The 18,297-nt window shown below is 35.6% G+C and overlaps 1 protein-coding gene across 2 annotated transcripts in view; it reads right to left on the reverse strand.

Moving 5' to 3' along the window:
- Positions 1-18,297, reverse strand: part of SEMA3E (semaphorin 3E) — a 134,876-nt gene that overhangs the window by 40,706 nt on the left and 75,873 nt on the right. For both annotated transcript variants that reach the window (XM_061352221.1, XM_061352220.1), the window contains 2 exons: positions 17,120-17,179; positions 11,772-11,891 (listed from right to left, as the gene is read on the reverse strand). In XM_061352221.1, the coding sequence (XP_061208205.1) occupies positions 11,772-11,891; positions 17,120-17,179 (180 nt within the window). The remainder of the gene's footprint in view (positions 1-11,771; positions 11,892-17,119; positions 17,180-18,297) is intronic.

The following is an 18,297-nucleotide window of genomic DNA, read 5'->3' on the forward strand; positions in this document are numbered from 1 at the left end:
CTTTTTTTCTTTTCAAGTAATTGCTAAAGCATTAAAAAGGGAGTGTAAACATCAAATATTCACCATATTTGATCATAATGTGCTATTTGAGGAAGAAGGCTGTTTGGAAGGGGTGGGACACACTGGGACACATTGACTCCACACGGAAAGGACATCTGAATGGATTGGCTGACTGATTGACCTGGTAAAGTGAGCTTTCAGCCAAGGTCATCAGAATTGTAAGACTGAAGCCCAGAGCAAAAGCAACAACTGCAAATGAAGAGGGTTTGGGAGGGAGATGGTTTCCCAGGGGATGTTCACATCACTGCACTGAAGTCATATTCTGAAGCTTTCCTTCAACCTCTGTATAAAAGCTGTAAAGTTAATTTTCACTTGCAGGACTGCATCCTCTTACAGACCCCTTCCATTGAAGTTCATTGCAATTTTGCCCTTGCTTTTTATGAGAATGATGCTGAGGCCCTGGTCCCACAATAGAGTAACACATAGGGAAAACTGTGATTTAAAACCTTCACCAAGTTCAGTACATAGTGGTATACAGTTGTAGCTTTATCAACAGTCTTTAGTGCCATGAAATGAATGTAACTGATGAAATCTCCAAGACAGTGACTGACTTTTCTTTTCTGTAGAAAATAAAATTTAAAAATATTTAACATAGCAGATGTTCTCTTTCTAAACAAACAAAACATTGTTGCCCATATGTAATTTCCATTTATTCAAATAATTTTTAAATCTGGTACAATCTTAATATCGCACCTTTATGGTCTTGCATTTTGTACATCCATATGTACCTATGTGCACTTATACAGCCTAACATGAGGAGCTAAAGAACTTATTTAGAAATGAATGAAATGTAAGATTGTAAGGCATTTTGCTGGTGTAACTGAATGTTTTTTCTCATGTAAGAAATTGAATACTGAGTGAATCCGAGAAATTTTCCCATCACAATAGAAAGTGAAGTGCAGTGGACAGAATATACCTCATCTTCATTTCAATCCTCTTTTGTACCACATATTTTTAGTATAAATTCTCCTGAAACATTTTTGCAAAGATTCTCTTGCTCTGTATATTCTCATAACATTTTTTTCTTTCTTTTCTTTTTTGTATACTCACTTATCCTTACATTTTGGTTTTTGACATGGAAAGACACACTGATTACACTATGCAGAGGATTCTTTTAGGAAAGATGAACCTTGGCTTCTCCATTAAAAAAAAAATCTGAAAAATCACAGAAGATATCTGTAAATTAACAGGAAATATAATTCAAATATAAGACTCCAGAACAAACTTTCAACTGCATGACCTGTCTTAGTCTGTACACTTGCCTCATTAAGAAAGCACATGCTAAAAGAAATATACAGGAAAATATTTTGGTTTTGCATAACAGCAGAAAATAACATGCTGGGTCAGGCCTGAAAAGATATATCATATAGTCTTTTGCATTTAAGCAAACTAAATGTTGGTGATAAGAAAAATATGTATTAGTACGTAGGTGCCTAATAGATATAAATCCAGCTCATTCTAGAAATTAAAAATCCAAAACCTGTAGAAAATCAATATCATGGAGCTTATATACATGATCCTGCTCTCCAATTACTTATAATAATAAATTCCTATTGGAACTTACTGGCCTATTTAAGTCAACATAATATAGGCATGCAGACATACGGGTAACACAAGGATGCTCTAAGGAAAGAACCTTTCATTTCATGATGTTACATCTTCTTATAGAAATCCAAATTAAAAAAGGATCTATGCACTGCCAAAAAACTGTTCTGCTGGTTGTCAAAGGATTACAAACTTTTAAAATTACACCTTCTATGTTGCACTCAACTTTATTTTCAAATATTAAGAATAGAGTCCTTAAAGAACTGGCTGAAATAGTCAGATCTCTGCTATTTGACATAATTATTTGGGAGGCAGTATTTCTTCTGAGGATCTGTTTTCAATCCTCTTTACTATCCAGTGACACACTGAAAAGATCAATCGTCCTATGGGATGATAGTGCATAAAATATTGCAGACATTAAATCCTCCCTAAAAATTCAGATGTATTTTTTAGGTCTGTGCATTCTATTCCACAGTTAAATGATTAAGACACATTGGGGTCTAATCTGAAAACATGTTTAAAATCTGGAGCTATGTCAGACTGCTGTCTGCGTTTGCAAAAGGATTAGCAATTTGTGACTTGTGTCAAAATATCTGGCCTGAAGTGACAGAAATAATACATTTCCCTGATTTAATGCATGTGAAAATCTCTGGCAACAGGGAAAAAAAAATCAAAAAACCAAAACCAACCACCCCACATATAGAAATCCCAGGCCTTTATCTTTAGCAGTTCAGAATGTTTTAAGCAGAGGGGATTGAACTGCTCAGAATTTTAGAAGGCACACCTTTGCATGACCATAAACTGGACATATAAAATCATTAATGTCCTATGGCATAGAATAGGACCATTAGAAAAATAAATTATGATTATACTACACTGGAGTGGTAGAAGGCATGAAAGTTCCAGGAACCACATACCAGATCTCTAGAACTAAATTGTTTGAATAGTTGTATATGGAGATACATGGTCTAACGACCAGATGAAAGTGGAGCTAAAGGAAGCACAAAATTGTTATACAAAATTGGAGGAATTTCTGTGGGGAATTGCACAGTCTTTACACAGAGCCTCCCTAGCCAAGACTTTCATTTTTCCTTGATACTGACAGGCTAAACTTGTTTTGAGGTTGTGAAGGTCATATCAGAGCAAATACCAAATAAAAGTCCTTTCATCTAATGACTGCTACCATAACAACTGGGGACTAAGGTTGTGAACAAAATAAAAGTAAAATTAAAAAAAAAGGATACAACTTTATGGTTTGAATCTAGGCTTTGATGATGAATGGAGCAACAGATGTACTAGGTATGGAGAGGACAACAGCAACATTCATCTGAGAATGGATTTCAGAAAGAGAGCAGATACCCTGGGGAAATTCTGTCTATCCCTGTAGCATGGAGTCTTAGATAGCCAACAGTCTTGTTGCAGAGCTTCAATAGGCCCAAAGTGGGCCATTCTGGAAGAAAGGGCAGAGGCGTGGATCCACTGCCTCTTGACAGAACATATGAACTGCAACTAGCACTTCTTTTAAGTCCACTTTTCAATGTGGAGTAACTCTCCTGGATAGATCTCAGTCAAATAAGAATAATTACAGTCATAAATTGTAGAGGAATTACACAATACCAAGGGTGAATCTTATAAATCCTGTCATTGTTCAGTTTTTGCTGCTTTAAATTATGATGACTAATACATTATTGAACAGTACCTCCACTGCTCAAACAGTGCCATAGACTGCACCAGGTGCCCTCACTTACAACAGTGCTTTCTCTCATAAATAAGGGTGACAAAATCTAAAAGTTCTTATAATGAGAGCTGAAATATTTTACCCATCCCCATCAAATTACCACACAGGTGCAGTATTTCTTTTTCCTTGGAGTACTAGTATTATTTCTCTATTTTGATTCATTCTCTCCTAACCATCTGTGTTTAATCTTGCAAAGGGAAGGTCTAATATGATGGAAAATTCATTTCATATGGCTGATCGGTTCACATTCTCTACCAATCTGCCAAATTTAACTTAAACTTCACGTATGGATATATTTAGACAGGATTCAATAGTAATGAATGTCACTCACCTCATGTTATGGATGGAGAGTACTGTCAAACAAACCTGTTGTCTGTTGAAATGTGTAAGAATGACTGATAAGAACAACTGTGCTGATACAGAATACTTGGACTTCGCCAGGGCATTTGACTTAGTACATAGCTATTTGGTGAAAAAAATGAGCATTGTAGAATTATATGATATAAATTACTGACTGATCATAGTATAGTTGTTATAAGGTATGCATTGGTGAATCCTCCTTTACAGAAGGTTTCCCTACATTTGGTTTTTGACAGAAAGATGATTTATTTATTTTTCAGTAGTGATTTAAGCAATCATATGATTTCTTCCTAGTGAAGTTTACAAAAAGACTGAGCAAATATAAATAATGAAAAGGTTAATGAGAGCTCTGGCTTATGAAATGCTCTGAATATCAATTTAAAGGTCAGAAGCTAACAAAGTCGGTTTAATACAACCGTGTCCAAACTATATGTCGGAATAGGGAATACAATTTGTATCTGAAGAGCATTAGAATGCCCTAGAGGGTGAAAAGTTCAGATCCTTGTTCAGACTACTTTCATGTATTAGGCCGAGGCGCCTTGTTTAGGATCTTGGACATCCCAGGTGCCTTGTTACAACTGACAGTGACAGGCATCTCTAGAAATCTCTTCGTTGACCTTGTCATATGAGACTGTTAATTAGGTGCCTCAAATAAGCGTCTAAACTGGGATAATTTTGTGCCCCTGAGAAGAACTTTGGGTCAAGTGTGAAATGCTAAAAAGATGTTTCTCATTTTGACACTGTGCCAAGAGCGCAACACTTGAGTCTATGAAAAGAGGAACCTCAAACAGAGTTAGGGAAGTGATCTTGCTTGTATACACACCATCAAATACTATGGTTCTAGTGTCTGCACTTCCAGAACATGTGAAAGTAGTGCAGCGAGTTCACAGAAAGGACACAAATATGATTGAGGAATCCTTATGATAGGAGGTTTAAGGAGCTATATTTATACAGTTTATTGAAAAAGTGAAGAGGTGGCTTGATCTTTGCATAGGTGCTTACATGTGGAAAAGATGTGGCAAAGATAAGGGGAGACTTTTCAACCTTGCTAACAAAAGCATATTAAGATTAAATGACAGGAACTTGAGGTTAGATAAATTTCACCTTAGATGAGTGGCTTTTTGAAACATTGAGCATTATTAAGTATTAGAACAGCTTACCAGAGAAATAATAGTGTTACTGTTATCTGGATTCTTTGAAATATCCCTGAAATAGTTTGAATTCAGTACCTGGGAGAAATTATCCATGCAGTGTGTGGCTGACCACATAAAATGTTCTGATGGTCCCTTCTAGCCTTTGTTTCTATTTGTGCAATACACATTATTCTTTCCCTAGCAAAGTATGGGAAGAACAGAATTGGTATTTCTTCATTATTCTTAATTAGCTTAACATAAACAGCTTTTCACTAAGGTAATTATTATAGCCAACACTGATGAACCATATGCATTGGTTCAGAAGTAACTTTTTCACCCTGTTTCACAAGAAAATGCTTGACCTTTTCTTTTTCTTCTCCTTTCCGCAACACAGTGAGCACAGGGGTAATCATCACTTAATTAATGTATACTATGAGCTTAGGTGCCATTTTAATCTCTCTTAATATATTTGCATATTTAACTCCCAAATCCTGAAATACTCAAATCTAAATGAAATTTGTGCTTTTGGATATTTTGATGGAATTTGGCAGCCTGTGTTCAGACTAGATGATGTAATGGACCCCCCAGTAAAATATTCTATGACACTGTGTTGCTTATTTGGCAGCACTCCATATATATGAGCACTTGACATTGATCATCACATCACCCATCACACATCACTCATCTCAATGACTAGTTTCACATGAAGTATAGATGCAGAAGACTACAATAAGTAAGCAATTTCATAGTATTTAGGATTGGACATTCAATCCCATAAATATAGTGATTTGAAAAACCCGAAAAGATTTAGCGGATGGTATTCTAACTGGTGTTTTTTTATTCGTGCAGAGGGACACTCTGTCTCTGAACAAATATTTTCTAGGCAAGAATTTGTCACACATTCTATCTAATGAAAAAGTGACCAACACCCACTTCAGTTTGGTCAGTGAAACCAGATGTTCCTCCTCTTTAATCCCCTGCAGACTGAATGTGGAGATGAAGTAATAGGAAAAATACTTGGAGAGGGAGTAACTGGGCAGGTCATTGCTTGTTTTGATTATAAAAATATGTCAGAAACAATATCCTAAAATAATACATTTATATACACATACAATTTTGTTTCTTAACAAAAAGCTGAAAGAACAATGACATTACCAAATAGTAGTCAAGAGTAGAAGAATTATGTCATGTAAAATTTAAACTGAGATAAGATTGGAACATTCTCTCTTATCTTCCATGTCAGTTCAACTTCAGTCTGTTAAAGCAAGGGTTGAGGAAGTCATACTGAGGTGAATTGAGGTGCTGGAGTGGATCCAGACAAGGACAACAAAGGTGGTGAAGGGTCTGGAGAATAAGTCTTATGAGAAATGGCTCAGGGAACTGGGCTTGTTTAGTCTGGAGAAGTGAATGCTCAAGGGGGACCTTATTGCTCTCTACAACTACCTAGAAAGAAGGTTGTAGTGAGGTGGGTGTTGGTCTCGTCTCCCAAGTAACAAGTGATAGAACAAGGAGTAACAGCCTCAAGCTGTGTCAGGGGATTTTTAGACTGGATATTAGGAACAATTTCTTCACAGAGAGGGTGATCAGGCATTGGAACAGGATGCCCAGGGCAGTGGTGAAATCACCATCCCTGGAAGTGTTCAAAAATCATGTAGATGAGACCCTCAGTTATATGGTTTAATGGTGGTCTTGGCAGCCCTGGGGTGATGGTTGGTAATCTCTTCAGCCGTGTTTGATGGGACTTCCACGTGGACTTATTAAAGGTGCTTTGTGAGTTAGTTAATCATAGAATCACAGAATCATAGAATGGTTTAGGTTGATAGGGACCATAAAGATCATCTTGTTCCAAGCCCCCTGCCACAGGGAGTGACACCTTCCACTAGACCAGGTTGCTCAAAGCCCCATCCAATCTGGCTTTGAACATTTCTATGGATGGGGCATCCACTTCTCTGGGCATCCTGTTCCTGTGTCTCACCACCCTCACAGTAAAAAATTTCTTCCTAATATCTAATCTGAATCTACCCTCTTTCAGTTTAAAGCCATTATCCCTCGTGGTGCAGTTTGGATTATTGGAATGTCCTTGGAGTATCCCTAAAACCTGTTGCTCTGCTGAATAGAAAATTCATTAAGATAAAATCATTGCGTGACTGCAGATAGCTCATCCAATTTATTTAAGGTTCATCATAATTCATGTAGCATATTTTGATCTATAGAACAGTAGTGGAGTACTAGCAGATACACGTGGAGAAACAGACTGAAACAGTATGAACTTATTCAAGTACTCATCCTCTACTGCCAGAACTGTGTTTACATACAGGCAAATGGAAAAGACCAGATCCAGATGCTTCCCCACACCCTGCCTTTTGTTGGCATCAAGGCTAACAGGAGGGACAAATGTCAATTTGGTAATAACGGGAGCAGAGTAAATTTTTTTCTGCATTTTTCTTCATCTTCTGTATTTGGTTTGAAAACTTATCTCAGATTTTCTCTCACAGAATACATAAGAAGGATTCATGTTCAATTCATTATGGGAAATTTGGGATGGAGGGTCTCTGAGTCTTGCTTTCTTCTGAAAAATTGTGTTTATTTCAATGACATGAACCTTCTTTCATTACTGGATGATAGACAAATAGAAATTGGAGGAACCCAACCTTTTCTGACCTGAATGAATTTTTGACATTTGAAAGCATTTCATGAAGTCAGTGCTAATGAACTCACTTACTGGCTGGCAATTGAATTAAGTTTTTTGGGAGCAAGATTTTGAAATATATTCTTTTACAAACACCAGTAGTTGTTCTGTCTTCAAAATCAGCACTCTTATTTTCCCAATTTGCAATTTATTTCTAAATGACATAAAAAACATGGGGTAATTTGATGAAATGTTTAAACTTGTGGAAGTAATATTCATCAAAGTAATTAGAAAGGGAGAAAAAGATAAATAACCTGCATGTTGCTGTCAGTGACTATATTTGCATGTTTTTAGAATTGTAATATCTGGCAACAGCAGTACAAAAGTGAATGGCCTGGAACTCCAAAGCAATTCAGTTAAACCAGTATTACAATAGAACGACTGCAATAAAACATTATATATTTAATCTTTCAAATTGACATATATCATAGAATTTAAAAATTAATTGATATAGAAAAACATATTTAGTTAAATTCTGGTGGTACAAAACAAGTTTGAAGTAGAATTAAATAAATGCAATACTTATTGCTTTTTTTTTTTTCTTGTCAACATATTCAAATGTAATTATTTATATTAAGACAAAATACATAGTATCATTAAATTTCTATAAAACATGAAAAGCATGAAAGAACCGTTCCAACATACAGAAGGTATTACAGTATGATTTGATTGTGAAAGATTTTAAGGCACATTTCAATTAATACATAATGAGATTAATATTTTCTAGCAGACTGTCTAAGAGAATGGACTTTTTTACTGTGATTTTCTTTTTGAGAAAGATAGATTCTTTTTTTCAGTAAGTTCCAAAGATTAATGATCTGCCAATGAGACAATCAAATTCTGCCTAGTTTTTGACACAAATATGTCTTTTTGGCTTTGCTCTTTGTTACAAGAGCTCAGCGTTCTGCAAGGCACAGCTCAAACCTGGTTTTGATAAGAATGCATGAATCTGTATCTCCTTTTCATAAGTTGCACTGCAACTCACAAAAACATGCTGAATACTGTATCAGTATGCTACACAGTATGATCAAAGTCATAGCTTTGAGATATTCCCCCTGTTCAAAGGAAAAAATGTTAATGCTTTGGTTTCTTAAAAAATGGCTATTCACAAGTGAATGACCTTACACGAACTTTTGTTGCAAGCCAACAACGAAATGAATTTTCCTGCAACATAGGACTAGAGAGCCCCAAGATCAGGAGTCTCAAGTGGATATTTTGTTCCAACAGATTGTTTCTCTTTGGCCTGCTCTGTAAGCTGGAAAAGGTTGTAGAAAAATATAATCCTGCTATTCTATCATGTTCTTAAATGCTGATATCTCTAATTTTTATGTATATGCAATTTGTAAGTTAAGAACTCTGCAGTGTTTACAGAAAGGGTTGCATCTTCCCTTCTCCATCAGCTCAGGAAGCATTGAGAAATTTATAGTTAATGTCCCTGACCACAGTATGTCATCTGTGTTGATACTGTTGATTCATAGTTCCGTATGGAAGAATGGATCTAGCTTCATATGCTGCATTAACTACGTATCTACATACAAGAAGTCTGCTATAAGGAGTCCTTTTTTGCCTCCTACACTATGTACCACAACACATATGTAAATAAAGGTGTTTGGGTTCTGTTTAGAAATTTAATAGTGTCATTATATTTTTAAGACTGTTTCGTTTGTTACTCTCCCTTCTATGACAGTCAGACAGTGAGAAAGAAGTCAGCTGAAGTGAAAGAAATGGGAGACAGTAATTGGAAGTTATTGAATCTGGATACTCTGACTAGAGAGATCAGCAAAGAGAGACTGAACTGCAGCTTTGTGAGGAAGGATCTTGTCCCTTCAACTCCTGCAGTTACAGGATGTTCTTATCAGTCAAAGAAAGCAAGATTACAAGTCACACGCCATGTGTTATTTTTAACCTATCATACACATGGCACCTGTCTTTTTTAATCCATATAGTCAGCTTTTCAGATAATGGAAACTAATATAGCTACTTACGAGTGTAGCAAACATATTTCCTTTTGGTCTATGCAAATACAAAAAAGGCAATTTTCCCATGATTGGAGTGTGGGTAAAATTTTAGAACCTCAGTTTCACAAGGGAGAATGATAAACAAAAAGAAAGGAAGGGAAGAAGGTGAAGCATAAAGGAGCGATCGTGGCCCACACATTCTTATATATGCATCTTGTTTTTCATTTTTTGTTTGGTTTCTATTTTTATTAGCCTGTTGCTTATGCTTAAATAGTTTTCATAAATACACAGACATTGCCTTCTTCAAACTCTACTAGGAAGCCTGACAGGAAGTTTATGAGAGGAGCAAAGAATATATGAAGTTCCCATGTTTTAAAAATTGCTTAATATTTATTTTTTTCCTCAGTTTCAGAAGACAGTGTTTCTGCAAAACAATTGATTTCAAATGTAAGTGTTATGCTGAGTTCTTAACTTCTGAGATGATTCTTATTTTGACAGCAGTTGGAGGTGCACAGTATTGATTGGATCCTTGGAGGCTGTTTCTGGTGATTTGATTCTAGTTTAGTTTGCCAAAGCTATGCATCTTTACTCAGAAAAGCTTATTGCAAAAACCCAACAAAACACTAAAACCCCCAACTTTAAATTAAATAACTTAGTTGATTTATATAAGTACATTTTAAGAAGAATAATGTCTGCAATTATAGTTTATTCTAGCCAAGTACTTATTTTAAGCCATCTCCAGCCCCTGCCCTCTGTTTTCCTGTTGTTGTAACTAATAGACCAATAAACAATACTGCATGTATGGGACAAGTTTGAATTTTAGCTGCTCTAAATCGTTAGGTACAAAATTGTCAGTTAAATGTGGAGTAGAACAATTAAGGAGTGATGTTAAGAGACTGAATAAAACAAGTTTTGGTTGGAGAGCTGAAGCTGAAATTTGTGAAAAAAAAGAATTAGGGGAAACCCATCATAAACGGATAAAGTAAGTAATTCTGATGTTGAATAACTCAGAAAGATAAAAAAAAATAACAATTCAAAATTTAGCTTTAATTTTTTAAGATAAGATTTTCCATTTATCCTAGTTCAGCTGCACAAAACATTAAACACAGTTCATGCCCACATCAACTATTTGTAATGTAGCTTAATGCTGCACTTCATGTTCTTCTCTGCGGTACTGTTTCACTCAGCTACAAATATCAGTAAGGAGCTGACTTGCTTGCTATGCATGATCAATACTAAGAAGCTGAAGTTAACATAGAATTATTAAAGTATGCCATCTCCCATAAAACTAATGTGAATATAAGGCATCTTCAGTGTGCGCTCACAGCCCAGAAAGCAAACTGTATTCTGGGCTGCATCAAAGGAATAACGACCAGCAGGTCAAAGGAGGTGATCCTGTCTCTCTATTATGCTTTCGTGAGACCCCACTTGAAGTATTTTGTGCAGTCATGGTGTCCTCAACATAAAAAGGGACATAGAACTGTTGGAACAAGTCTAGAGGAGGGCCACGAGGATGATCAGAGGACTGGAGCACCTCCTGTATGAGGACAGGCTGAGAAAGTTGGGGCTGGAGAAAAGAAGGCTGCATAGAAATCTCATAGGAGCCTTCCAGTATCTGAAGGGGGCCTATAAGGATGCTGGGGAGTGACTCTTCATTAGGGACTGCAGTGACAGGACAAGGGGTAACAGGTTAAAACTTAAACAGGGAAGTTCAGATTAGATATAAAGAAGTTCTTTACTGTGAGGGTGGTGAGACACTGGAACAGACTGTCCAAAGAATGATGAATGCTCCATTCCTGACGTTCAAGGCCCAGTTGGACAGGGTCTTGGGCGAGTGTGGGGTGTCCCTGCCATAGCAGGAGGATTCAGCTAGGTGATCTTAAAGTCCTTTGCAAACCTAATCATTCTATGTCTGTGTATTCTGTTATACAGTGCATCATTTAATGGAAAACAATACAACCCCCCAAAATACAGATTTAGCTAAAAACCAGCCAAAATATTTAATTTTTTTTATAAAAATTGCTGTATCAGCTTACTTAATAAAACTCTAAAATGAAAATAACTCTGAGTTCATTGTGTAATTACCTCAAATATACTTTCAAGCATTATTCAGTTCCTCTAGTCACAAACTGAATTTTAGACCAGCATTATGCTTCATCAGGGAAAATATTTCTTATATGGTTTGTAAGAGAACACTGAGAACTTACATTTAAATATTTATTTTTAATCATAGAAGCTTTAGTGGAATCCAGACCCAAAGAGTTACTATAGTAAAATATACGTCTTACCTCTGATGGATGTCCAGCTCTAATAAAAACACAGAGAGGATCAAAAGCTCCTGTTCCACAAGCCAGAAGATGTGTTCTGTTATATCGGTGAAGGACACGGATGTAATTTGCACATTCATCCTTGTTTATATAAAAAACATTAGAAAAATATTAGTATTTTAACAAAATTATATTTTTAATATCTTAGGTGCCCTTAGATGATATTTTACATATCAAATCTTTCTACTCTGTTAAATATAACATGCTAGTTTTCCCACTTTGTGCTAATACCTCAGTGCCACCAATTTCATGGATAAATAATTTTGACTTGAAAAAAGCAAGTTTAAAGCAGCTGTTTGTCACAATTCATTTTGGATGCTTAACCAGTTAGGAGTTATTAATGTATAAACACGCTTCTGTGCTTCTTTAATCTTAAAGGTATTCTGCAAATCCAAATATTTATTTTACTAAGCATTATTAGATGCACTAGACATCAGACTCAGAGCACAAGATGAGAATAGCCAGCAAATAGCTTCTCTCTCAAGTTAAACAAAGATTAGTTCAAGAGAAATAACACTAAATAACAAAAAATAACTACTGCACCATTAATTTCTTGTATAATTAATTGCTTTTTTTTTTTTTAATATTGTATAGCCTCATGCTTTATCTTTTCTCAATGTTCACACCTTCCTTTGAAGAAGAAATTATTCATTTCTTCCCCAGGGCAATGCTCTGGGACTCATTAGTGTATTTGCAGCTTCATAAATATTACAATTAAAAAATTTTCAAACATCCCTTTGAGATGTAGGGTCATTATCCTTCCTGTGCTCAACTAGAAATGGAGACAGAAAGATAAAAGTATCCATTGATTTTGGACTCCTGGGACTTGGTTTTACAGAGTGTGTAACATTTTGCAATGATTTCTATGTTTGGAGCAAAACTCCTGTTCATTTCAATTCATTGCTCAACATTTCTGCAACTCAGACCCTGGGTTTTAAGACAGTTGCATCAAGTTTAAGAAGATAATTATAATCGTATTAATTAGCTAATTTTAGCTATTTTAAAGTTTAGACATGTGATTTATGCTATTCTTCTAGCCTTTTTCAGTAGTCAACACAGAAGGCCAGGCATCTCCAAAAGGAAGTTAATTCTATATAAAATGAATGAGTTAATTCTATCCTAAAACAAATGTATAAAACAGAGTGAAGGAATTTCTGCATTGAAAATTTCCTATCCTTTGCTGATAACTATGTTGGTTTCCCGACTGCTATATTTACAATGAGAACAGCCCTGAACCTTATTAACCATTTGCAAAACAGAAGATGAGTCTGTGGCAGGACCATGAGCAGAATTCAGTGTTTGCCTATCCACATTGGGCTCAAACCTGAGACGCCATCTTTCTTCCTTCATCAAAACTTTCTGACATTCAGTACAAGATTTCCCACTGCTCCAAAAGTAAATAAATGTCATAATGAAAAACTATTATTTGCTACATGATTCTTCTTAGTCATTCACCTTGAAGATATACCATGATAATTGAAAGAAACTACACAGTCAGGTAACCTGTTGTGCAATTGAATATTATGTGCATGGAAAGGAAAAATCAACCTTGCAACATCTTCCTTTATGAATTTCTCACTTCTTAACTAATTTATTCCATTTTTTTTTAATAAATGAAAAATAACAATAATAAAAAGAGGCAGATGTGCAGTTGTTCTATGACCTTCATACTTGGCTGCACTGTAGTGCCTGACCAACGCTCTCAGTGAGGACAACAGGGAGATCATAAGAGCTGCATGGCCCACATGTAAACAGTTACAGATCTGACATAAAGCCCGTTGTTTTTCTAAGGGTATAAAAGCAGGATCCTCTTGTAGCCAAATCTGAAGCCTCACCTATGGGTGTAAGAGTTTTCCCAATTTCCTGAGACTACTGGCATCGGCTGCAAAGGGGTTTCCCAGCTTGAAGTGTGGGCCCGAATAATGATTAGGTGATATTTTGTGTTATATTTCTTCTTAATCTCTGTTGTCTCCATGCAGTAATGATTTGATGCATTGCTAATTTTCCTCTGTACTTTACTTATATATGTATCTATCTCTGTGATTTCCTTTATTGCACTTATTTACTATATAGAGATATATACCCAATTTACATTAGTGTGCTTGTTTGTTTGCATTAGTTTGCTTATTCACTTTAGTGTGCGTGTTTAATAAACTGTGCATATTACACAGCTAGAGTATGGTCATTTTTTTGAGTACCCTGCATGTCAGGAGAACGCCTCTATACATCAATCAGCACTCAGAGACAGAAATATCTACTATGTACATACGTTTCACAAACATTTAACTGACTGGTGCTAGCAGAATGGTGATACATAAGAATTTTATTATAGTTTGCAATTTTTAAATAGATGTTTTACTGGGCACTGTTGCTGTTCTTCTTTCTCCCTCCCCTCCAAGTATTACCTTCCTGACTTTCCCTCTGTCCTCTCTCAGTGGTGATCTGGTCTTTACTCCATGGTTTCCTTCTTTTTATCCACATATGCTTGCAGCTTTTTCTCAAAAATACTGCACAGGATCTTAGAATTTTGTTTTTAAATGGGCAAGAATTACACATTTTTAATTGCATATGCCTTCATAGGATGAGGCAGAGACCAAATATAGAAAAAAGTTATTCCAAATAGCTAGACTTTATCATTTATAAACAAATTAAAATAGGTGCTACTCTGGGAAATGTCAGGCAACTAGACATTACTGCTGACCTCACTAATAATATCCTGTACATATAACAAGGAAGAGATTAATCAGCCAAAAGAGCATTAAAATAACTTTTCTTCATGCTATGTGAATTAATTAAATGTTGTGGATGCCTTTAGGAGGCTCCAAACACTTATTAATAGATCTGTGGAATTTTACTCATCTGAAACCTCTCAGTGTGAAGGAGTTAGTCATCACTACAGAATTTGATTTCTGTATCTGAATGATTTCCAGTTCTGATAAAATCATTGCAAGGGTAAAAGCTTCCACACCACAGGCTAACAGGTGTGTTTCTTGGCACACTGGATGAGAGCAGAAATATTTTTTTCCTTGGCTAGACCCACATCAGAATACCACGGCCTGAGTTTAAGATTATGCACATGTAGTTAAAACTAAGACAAGGCTTTTCTAACTGTCTTATTAATCCTGCTACAAGATCTCTGAAACTGTGCTTATGACTAAAATGCTTTCAGTGTTACTGTTACAAGAGGAACTGATAACTTTTGAAGTTTGTAAAAGCTTGTAGAAGTGGCCTGTTCTGTAACATAGAAAGATGTAGCAGAGAACACATGAAGTACCTTCAACACTGAGATGCTTATTACCACATTTTCATTTCTACTTAGTTAATTATGCCTGGACTAGCAGAACTTTTGCATAGATATAAATCTTTTGCATAGATAGAGCTTTTTGCAGGAAAATAAAAAAAATATGAAAACATGGAAATAAAAAATTGAGCACTGATTTTTTTTTCTGACACTTTACAGAAGAAAACAGCATTTAGAACTTAGAAATGGGACAGGGTTGATTTTAAAACATGGCAAATAAATATTGATTTATGGCTACAAGAACAAAGGCAAAACCAAAAAGTAAAAGGGAAGGGGTTTTTATTCTAATTTAGATTGCATTCAGGTTGAGAAATTTAGATTACTGAATACTGAGCATGCTAATGAAAATTGCTAAGGTTTCTCTGGAATTAATTAATTTTACTCATTCACATAGTCCCATACATAATTAGGTCTTATGTGAGGATGACAATATTGTTTAGTATTACAATACTTCCAGCTTTTACAATTTTAACATCTTCTTCTTAAAGACTCCACTTCTGAAGCCTTATGATTATTTAAAAATTCAGTGATTTTCTCTTAAAAAGAGACACCAGACTTTCACACTACAGAAAGATGTAGGAAATAGATGAAGTTCTTGAAATTATGTCTTCATTCAAATGCAAATTTGAAGACTTACAATGACAGATTGAATTGTAAAAAAGTATGAATTTTAGGGAATCTCAAGTCTGAAGGACATGACTTACATTGCATTAGAACAGTACTTATTTCGGTATTTATTTAGGCTATTGTCAAAATATCAGAAAATAAATGCCATCAAGTTGTGGTGCAGGAAAGATGACACAGCTTTAACTTATAGCAGGCTATGCTGAGAATTGGTATTAAATAAAGCTCAAGGAATTTAGTTTTTGGATTTATTTAATATGACCATAAAGTTTGGATAATGTAGAAAAACACCATTTTCAACAAAAGCCACCCAAAATTCCGAAAGGTACAAAAGCATCCAGAAAAATGCAATGAACTTTAAAGATACCTTAGAAAGGATCAGTTCTTGACTACATGAGTGCAAGAAGTAAAGTACCATGCTGGATTTTATTATGATTATTATTATTTTCCAATCTTTTTCACCTATTCCCTTGATGTGGCAAGTTCTCATGCTTGTAGCTCAACAGAAATCTTTATAGCTTCCTAATCTTCACTGGGAATATGCTATGGTTATCATTAAGTCTGCCCATTTGCTATGTTTGTGGGAAAATTTTGCACATGCCCTTCTGTGTCCTACGTTCCTGTCACTGTTGCTGTAAAACTATCATCATTTTCAAATCCTTTGGTACAGTGTGAGCTCTCTCAGCTGTGGAATTTATTAGGTGCTGTATTTGCTATGTGTTTACGAGGTACAGATAACAGGCTCGGTACACTGCAAAATTAAAGAGAACTCCCATCCAGAAGAGCTTTCATCCTGTGGTGCCAATGATATCAGCTGCTGTATGTCAGTGGGCGTTCAGGTCTTTCCCCAGGAACTGATTACAGTTAAGGCAGTGGATCACAAAAACAACACAGTTTCAGGCTCATTAATATAGAATATTTTCATTTATATAACATAAATGCTACAGGGCAAAACCTTTTAGAGTATATTTTATAATTACTAATAATTATTTTTTTTGTAAGTACTCTAGAGAATGTGAATGTTAATGATAAATTAAAATGTGAAAAATGTGAATATAGAAGGTATCTTATGAGTATGAAAATAAAGGGAAATAAAAGTTGGAAAGGAGACTTATTAAGGTACCTTCTGTGATAACTCCATAAAAATGAACTAAAGGAAAGCTAAGATGATCAAAACTTTTCATTGTCTGTTTATGATCTGTTTTGAAAAGCAATTAAACTAACAGTTTAGTGTGTTCACAGTCGTTACACAGTTCTAAGATGCGACACAAAGAATTATGTCTGTGCATTGATCTCTCTGAAGTTTAGGGATGCCTGAATACTTGTTTTGGACCATCCCCTGGTGTAATTAAAGTGTATTTCATTTGTAATTGATGATACTTACAGCATCTCTTCCTTTAATTATGCATTCTTCTGCCTGCAGAGGTGTACTAGGCCAATGGATCTGAGAAAAAAAAAACACACCAAAACATAGAAAATCATTCAATTGGTTGTTCAATTATATCAATCCAGCTTTTCAGTTATTTTTCAAGTGAAAGGCTCATAGAAGAGAATTATAGAATCATTGAATAATTCCCTTCCCAGGTTGGAAGGGACCCTGAAAGATCATCTGGTCCAATCTTTCATGGAAAAGGGAGCATCCTAGGTGAGCATCCTGTCCCATGACATCTTTAAAACCTTTAAATCACTTTAAAAAGTGATGGAGACTCCTCTGTATCTCTGGGGAGGTTGTTTTAGTGATTAAATATTTTTTACAGTAAAAAAATTCTTCATTGTCTCTTGGTGCAACTTGTCTTCTCCGTGGGGCTCCTTGTGAAGAGAAAGCCTCTGTCCTGTTTGTAGCTGTCCTTTAAATACTGGAATACTGTGTCTAGTTCTCCCCTGAGCCTTCTCCATGGACAAAAGGGCTAACTCCTTCAGTTTTTCCTCACAGGGCAAGTTTTTCAGCCCTTTGATCATCATCGTGGCCCTCTTTTGGACCCTGTCCAGTTTGTTCGTATCATTAATTGTGGTGACTAGAACTGGTCACAGTACTCCAGGTAAGGCTTCACAAGCCCTGAGTAGAATGGGAGAATAACACTTCTCTCTCTCTGCTAGGAATGCCTCTGCGGATACAGCCCAGGATCTGTTTTGCCTTCACTGCTGCAGCAGTGCACTGATGACTCAAGTTCAGCTTGCTGTCCATGGGGACCTCAAGTTCCCTTTCAGCAAAACTGTTCCCCAACCACACAGATTCTAGTCTTGACTCACCATACTACATATACACTTATTGTATGTTACAAAGTTTAAACAAGTTTCTGTTACATTTGGAACAGTTTTCAAGTGAAACAGTCCAGGTTTATTTTTAAATACTTATGGAACCTTACGATAGTGTAAGACATTTTTTTGTTGAAACATAATTGTCTTGCTTAGGGTGACAGAAAACTTAATACTAGTTAGCAGAATTTAAAGGAAGTTACTATATTGAACATTTTATATGAATTCAGTGGAAAAATCTCTGCTAAATTGTCAGTGACTTTCAACATAGAGTCTTTACATCAAGCTACTGATTTCCTACTTTAA

Source organism: Neopsephotus bourkii, unplaced genomic scaffold (genome assembly GCF_033783945.1).
Source record: "Neopsephotus bourkii isolate Nb327-2 ecotype Australia unplaced genomic scaffold, CSIRO-AGI_Nbou_v1 NB_638, whole genome shotgun sequence".
Classification (NCBI taxonomy): domain Eukaryota; kingdom Metazoa; phylum Chordata; class Aves; order Psittaciformes; family Psittacidae; genus Neopsephotus; species Neopsephotus bourkii.